This window comes from Nilaparvata lugens, chromosome 1 (genome assembly GCF_014356525.2).
Source record: "Nilaparvata lugens isolate BPH chromosome 1, ASM1435652v1, whole genome shotgun sequence".
NCBI lineage: Eukaryota > Metazoa > Arthropoda > Insecta > Hemiptera > Delphacidae > Nilaparvata > Nilaparvata lugens.
The window spans coordinates 98,321,031-98,328,756 of NC_052504.1; the positions used below are offsets into that span (position 1 = coordinate 98,321,031).

Genomic DNA, 7,726 nt, shown 5'->3' on the forward strand with positions numbered 1-7,726 from the left:
TTTTTAATTTGAAAATATATTTTTATTTTATAATACAGGTCATATACATTTTAAAATATTATACAGAGTTTCTTATACACTAACAAATAAAATAAGGTTGGGTCTCAACTCCATGGAGAACTAGAGTTGCCTGAGAGCCCAGTGTTAATTCCCCTTCCTCTTCTTGGAGTAGAGTAGAGCAGTGGTCTCCTGTGGAAACACAAAAGCAAAACATCTATCACAAATATTACTTTTTCATTCCTATAATTCATTTCAAATCTGATTCCTCAAATAAATGAACAAAAACTTCTCAAGAACTTTTTGATACCTTTGAATGTAATACATTTTTATACATACCCCATACTTATAAAAGGTGGTTGATGAGGTTTGTTAACAAAAATTTCTCTGTCTTCTGTTTCAAATGTTACCTGCAAAGAATATTTTTGATAATTTTTTTTATATAAGTTTTACCTGCGGAGAAATATTATAACAAATTATTAAGAAAAACAACACAGTGAAAACTAAACATGTTCAAATTGCAAAATAATCAAATTTTAAGTGATATAGTTGATGAGGCAGTTCAAAAGTTTCAAAACTAACAAGGAATAGAACCATCCAAGAGTAATTGAATTCAAATTGAACTTGAAAATGTTGGACAACCTGTGTAGGTCTATCGCTATATACAGAGTGTCGTACGAAAGGTGTGACAGCCGAATACCATAGATTTTATATGAAATATGCAACATAAAATGTTCAGTAAATTTTTGTATATCAAACTTAGTTTTCGAGATATATCGATATTTTTTAAAAACGCCAATAACTAGAAAACCTACAGTCAAAATTTAATTCTAAGGATTTGGTTGGGAAAACGAAGGGATTTCCAGTAAGATTCATAAAAGTAGTTGTTCCTTCGATTGACGTTTTTGAACTTGTTATGAGCCCTCAAAAATTGAAAAAGTACATTAATTCATCGAGTTCAAAGCCAAATTTTAAACAGTTTGAGCGCTCCTAAAGAGTTCAAAAACGTCAAACAAATAAATAAATTATATGAATCGTATTGAGAATTTCTTCCTCTTCGCAACCATATCCTTTGAATTGGATTTCGATTGATGCTTTTCTAGTTAGTTTTTCTATAAATCGAAATATCTCGAAAACAAAGGTCGATATGAGAAAATTTTCCTGGTCATTATTTGTTGAAAATTTCATGGAGAATCAATAATCATTATAGATTAATAGATGAGACTCATTATAATAGATGAGACTAATTAATAGTACTTAATATAGTGGGGTCCACTTTATAATGGCAGTATTTGATCAACTTTGATGCTGCTATCCTGGTCTATCATTTGTCAAAACAGATAGCTCTATCCTTTTCTAGCTCCACATCGTTGCCAGATCGTTTTTTAACAATGTAGAAATATAATTAAGAAAATATTCAATCCCAATCATGAAAATTCATTACTCGATCATTTAAAAACATTTTTTCTTGTATAAGTGATTATTCAAAACATGAATGAACGTTTAATATTACATCAGAGATATACTGTTAGACTATCAGCTATCCTCTATAGAAGGCAGTGGCAAGGCAGAGAATCAGCAACGCTGTTCCCCTATCTTCCTCCACTGCCATTATAACGAGAACCTCACTGTATGATATTAAACAAATAATATGATGATAAAATCCTATCATGATATTAGACTTAATATTAAGGTATTAATATCTATTTTAATTTTTTCCAAAACTTGCAAACTTTGTATGACTTAGCAATAATATTCTAAGTCGATAATGCAATATATTTTTGTAAATTTATTTTTATTAATATAGCCTAAAAACATTCAACCTATCTATTGTATCCTATGCACTGTATATGACAATAAAGAATCATTGAATTGAATTGAATATATTAGGTTGATTCAAAAGTGATGAAACAATAATTTTATTTAATAATTCTAAACTTACCCAATTATTTGGTTTAATCTCAGGAGAGAAATCAATAAGTGGTGCACTTTTGATATCAGCTTTCAACTTTTCTGAATCTGAAAAATAGTTTAATTTAGTTTTTATATTTTTCCGCAATAGTTAGACCGGGCAATCGTCAAATGCATCCATTAAATAATTTTGAAAAACATTACACCAGAAACAGAGATATTGTGGAATTTTGCCATTTTCAAGTCAAATGAAAGATATGTTGACAGTTCCATATAATTTAGAAGGCCAACTGAACATACCTGCCAAACTTGAACGTATTTAGTCTGGTAGTTGAAAAATAATTCCATAGTACCCTTTTGTTTTTAAAATCTTTTTCATCTATAAAAAGTTTTTAAAATCAAAAGGGTAGTATGGGATTATTTTCCAACTAACAAATCAAGTACTGTAGCCCTAATAGTCTGGTAGATTTTAAGTTCTAACGATCGAGAATCAGTAAGTGAATGAGTGCATGAATCAGTGATTTTATAAATACATAATTCATAATTAATTTTATTGATTTAAGATAGGCAATAATAATTATTTAATCATTTTAAAGAATAATTATTACAATAAATAAAATAATAATAAATAGATTATTGAACTTATTTGATAGTGAATGATCACTTATCAGTGAATGAATGAGTAAATGAATCAGTGGTGGTTTTATAAATACATAATTCATGATTAATTTTATTGATTTAAGATAGGCAATAATTATTATTTAATCATTTTGAAGAATAATTATTACAATAAATAAAATAATAATAAATAGATTATTGAACTTATGTGAATGATCACTTATCAGTGAATGAATGAGTAAATGAATCAGTGCTTTTATGAATACATAATTCATAATTAATTTTATTGATTTAAGATAGACAATAATTATTATTTAATCATTTTAAAGAATAATTATTACAATGAATGGAATAATAATAAATAGATTATTGACATTTCGAGCAGGATTAAAACGGGTTGGATGAAATGGAGAGAGCTGACAGGAGTGCTTTGCGACAATAGAATGCCCATACACATTAAGGGCAAAGTACTAAAAAAAGTAATTTAGAAAGTAGTATATAAAGGTGCGTACAGACTCTCGCTCTGCTCCGCAACCGAACGTCACTCCAGCAGAGCGATTGATGATCGACCGGCGAGCAAGAGTCGTTCGACCGGGGAACGCGAGAAGATCTAACATCTTCCATAACGTTCATGATGGGTGCGTGGGCAGTGCGACTGTGGTTCGATGGTGGTACGAGGGCGGTACGAGGGCTGTACGAGGGAGGAGTGTGCTCGGTGCTGGTTGGAAGCGCGAATATGTGTACGCAGCTTGAAGCTGCAGTGCGTCCAGCAATGATTATATGGTGCAGAGTGCTGGCCTCTGAAAAAGCAACACGCAGAGAAACTTCATACTGCTGAGATGAGAATGCTGAGATGGGCCGGAGGAGTAAGTAGACTGGACCACATGTACGTGGCAGTTTTAAAGTTGTGCCAATTGCTGAAAAAATATGGAAGGAAGACTGCGATGGTATGGCCATGTAAAGAGACGCCCACCCGAAAACATGACTAGAAAAGTGCTGAAGATAGAGTGACAGGGCCAAGGCGCAGAGGCAGACCACGCCTAACATGGATGGCACTAGTGCTTAGGGATATGAGACAATTGCAATTGGAACTAACGCCAGAGACGACCCAAGATCGCAATCACTGGCGACTGAGATCCAGGAGAGCCGACCCCAAATAATGGGAAAAAGGCAAGGAAGAAGAAGAAGAAGAGATTATTGAACTTATTTGATAGTTAATGATCACTTATCAGTGAATGAATGAGTAAATGAATCAGTGGTTTTATAAATACATAATTAATTTTATTGATTCAAGATGGGCAATAATTATTATTTAGTCATATTTTGAAAAATAATTATTACAATAAATGAGAAAATAATATAATTATGAATAATTCAATTCTTAACTTATTTGATAGAAAATGCAAGTTACTCACTCTGTTTTTCTTGCAATGTGAGTTGATGACCCCTGTGCCATACCTCGAACGCAGTCCTGAACAGATGTGCTATCCTCAGAGTGGCAGATTGTGCCTGCACAATAAAATACTTTCAATAATATAACATTCTTCAATTTTTCTTTCCATTTTACGAGCTGCTTGTTAATGATCACTTTCCAATACTTGAATTACGACATAACAGTCTATTTCTATGATTGAAAGCTATTAGCTTTTACTCACGTTTGTGGAGCAAACTCAGTGTTGAAAAAGGACTCAGCGTCCGATAGCGAAAAGTTATAATAAAACAACCAAAAAATTAATCCGTTCATGCCAAAAATTTGCTTTGAAACCATAACCATTGAATATAAACATATTTGCTTTAATTTGATCATTATCATTCAGTATATTTAATAATAATAATAATAATAATAATAATAATAATATATATCATTGTATTATTAGTTCAATTTTTGTCAATAAAATGTGATGTAGTAATATTGTAAATTAGTAATTATTGTAATTGTTTTATTGTAGGTGTATTGTTTCTTCACATTGTATTTTTTGTGTTGTAAATAAAATTGAATATAGGTTATTATTATATTGGTAGATCCTCTTGAACGTGTCTTCTCAAAAAATATTATTAGTTGCTCTTTGTCAATTGGAAGATATGATACAAACAAGCTATCGTGAATTTGACTGAGATTTACTGTACAAATTATGTATTTATAATGAATTATTATAGAAATCAATGGATACTTTTATAGTAATAAAAATAAGATGAATATAGTACCATTTATGCTTTCAAACGAAAAGGGTTCGATTATATTAGACTTTTTTATAATGAATTATATACAAGGTGTCTGATAAGTCACTCCCTATTTTTATACAGCAATAATTACTTTATTTATGAACCAATTTTTTTAGAACTACATTTGTTAGATAGAGCACTCCTTGAGGTTTGTTTAACACCAATTTTCATTTGTTTCAGTTTAAAAATGGCCCCTCTCTTGACTGTGGAAGAACCAGCCGAAATAGCAGCTCTTTATGAGGTCTGGGGATGTGTGGTGCGAGTACAAAGGTGGTGGAGGGCTGAACGAGGGATCCATGCAACACTGGATGCATAAACACTGAGATCTTTCATGAGAATTGTTGCAACAGAGTAACGTGAAAGACCACTTTCACGAGATCCTTGACGCAGTGATTTCTTAGGGCTCCTCATGAACATTTCACGAACTCTGTCAACGTTCTCTGCTGTCCTTGACGTTGATGGTCTTCCTGATTGTCTTGCATCAGCGACACTCCCTGTTGTTAGTAATTTGGAATGACAATTTTTAGCAGTTTTTGCATCCAGTGTTGCATGGATCCCTCGTTCAGCCCTCCACCAACTTTGTACTCGCACCACACATCCCCAGACCTCATAAAGAGCTGCTATTTCGGCTGGTTCTTCCACAGTCAAGAGAGGGACCATTTTTAAACTGAAACAAATGAAAATTGGTGTTAAACAAACCTCAAGGAGTGCTCTATCTAACAAAATTGGTTCATAGATAGAGTAATAATTATAGGTGTATTAAAATAGGGAGTGACTTATCAGACACTCTGTATGATACTGTATCTAATCAACAAATTAAAATAAAATCGTTATTATTGTATATTGCTTCAGATACGGTAAGTTATTAATTTATACGGTTTTAAGTGATTGTTATTGATAAGATAGATAGGGAAGATAAAGATGCAATTTATATAATAAAAAATTTAACTTATTTATAAAATCAATAATTGATAAGTAAGATATTTAGATAAATTGTTGGCGCTTTTCACTCACCACTTTGCTATTATCACATAGGAACGCATGACACTGTGTGATGTCATTTCGATTAGTTTCAAAGAACGCAAATATATTTCTCCTCTGTGGATCAGTAGCACAATTGGAAATTCTGGAAAAATTAAAAAAAAACTATTAAATAAATTGTATACATCAATCTGTATAATATATCTGTATAAAAAGTTTGGATTGAGATGAATTTTAAATTGTGTCAATTTATTTATTTTATTCAATTAGGCTAGTCAGTAGGAGCACAGAGTAGAGAACACTAATTTAATTAGAGTAGAGAATTTAATCAGAGTAGAGAACACTAATTAATGGTTTATTTATTCCGTGGTAGGAGCCAATCAATCAGTAGAGGTTCTATATATTGAGATTCACGTTATAAAGTCAGCACCTAATTGATTTGAGTCCTGTCATTGGACAAAGCAGATATAGTGAGGTCCACGTTATAATGACAGTATTTGATTAACTTTGATGTTGCTATCCTTGTCTATCATTCGACAAAGTAGGTATTCCTATCATTTTATAGCTCCACAACAATTCCAAATCTGTTTTTGGTAATGTAGAAATATAATTAATTAATGCAGAGGCAAGGCAACGCTGTTCTTCTATCTTTATCCACTGCAATTATAACGTGGACCTCACTATAGCTCTATCCTTTTCTCGCTTCGCACCGTTGACAAATCGTTTGTATGTGCTTGAGAAATACGATGAACTAACAAAATCTTGAATCTCAACTATGACAATTATTATTGAATCATGAAAACATAAATTTACTCGACGAATAAAAATATGGAAGATTTTTTAGAAATTGCAGTAGAATTAAAATATAGTTACTGTATTTGAAATAGAATCTAAAATTTATTATCAAGAATTAACAATAAATTAACGTCAACTTCTATCAGATATGCCGGAATAACTTGAATCGTAGCTATCTACTATTTATCTATCAGTAGAAGGCTTGGTGGTGACAGAAAATTGGCAACTCTGTCGCCCTATGATCCTACGATGCTTTCATCACTATGGTGTCGTATGGTCCTATGATGCCGTTCTATTTCCATTGACTTCCAACAACGTGAATCTCACTTTGAGTGTAAAGAGTAGAGAATTGTAGTGCTGGAATCGCTTAAAGTCTTGTTTTTTATTCAACTAATCAGCATTCGTTATTCATCTGTTTTCCAATGCTAAATCTTTATTTCCGTATTTTCAAGAAGTGCACTGGATAAAAATAGTTTTATGAAAATAAATTTCAAGCCTTGACTTACCTACCTAAATATGCCTACATGAAGTAGGCATATTCATTTATAAAAACACTTCATTGACATGGGCTACTTTAATAAAACAATATAAAATCTTATAGCACCCTTTATTAAAAAAAACAACTTTAAAATAGTTTAACAACTAGTTTTGGTGATATCACACCATCGTCAGGTTATAAAATAGAATAAAATGAGAGGTAGGTAGGTCAAGGCTTGAAATTTATTTTCATAAAACTATTTTTATCCAGTGCACTTCTTGAAAATACGGAATTTTATTTTATTTTATAACCTGACGATGATGTAATATCACCGAAACTAGTTGTTGAACTATTTTAAAGTTTTTTTTAATAAAGGGTGCTATAAGATATTATATTTTTTTATTAATATTAATTTATGTATTTATTCATTTAACTTCCAACTGTACATCACCGATTATATATTATTTTCTAAGTATCGAAGTATTTGAAATTATTTAATAAGAATAACGGTCAGATTTGAAAATTGAATACATAACAGATATATCATCAATTAAATAATAATGCTCGTTAATTCTCATGAATATATATTAGGTTCTAAATGTGCCAAATCTTTTCTCACCTGTAAACGGAGGCATCTAGTATCAAACTCCCTGATTTCTCAGTAACCATAATTCCAGACAGTGAGATAGTCACATTCACTCTGTTCTTTTTTCGTTTCGTAGC

At 31.4% G+C, this 7,726-nt stretch overlaps 1 protein-coding gene across 1 annotated transcript in view; it reads right to left on the reverse strand.

Annotated features, from left to right (window-relative positions):
* The window catches only part of LOC111055831 (low density lipoprotein receptor adapter protein 1), a 13,218-nt gene continuing 5,492 nt past the window's right edge, over positions 1 to 7,726 (reverse strand). Inside the window, exons 2-7 of the mRNA XM_039419746.1 lie at positions 7,623 to 7,726; positions 5,764 to 5,875; positions 3,942 to 4,035; positions 1,940 to 2,016; positions 337 to 407; positions 1 to 189 (exon numbers count right to left, since the gene is read on the reverse strand). The exon at positions 7,623 to 7,726 is cut by the window's right edge and continues 6 nt beyond it. Coding sequence (XP_039275680.1) covers positions 105 to 189; positions 337 to 407; positions 1,940 to 2,016; positions 3,942 to 4,035; positions 5,764 to 5,875; positions 7,623 to 7,672 — 489 coding nt within the window. The 5' untranslated portion in view covers positions 7,673 to 7,726 and the 3' untranslated portion in view covers positions 1 to 104. The remainder of the gene's footprint in view (positions 190 to 336; positions 408 to 1,939; positions 2,017 to 3,941; positions 4,036 to 5,763; positions 5,876 to 7,622) is intronic.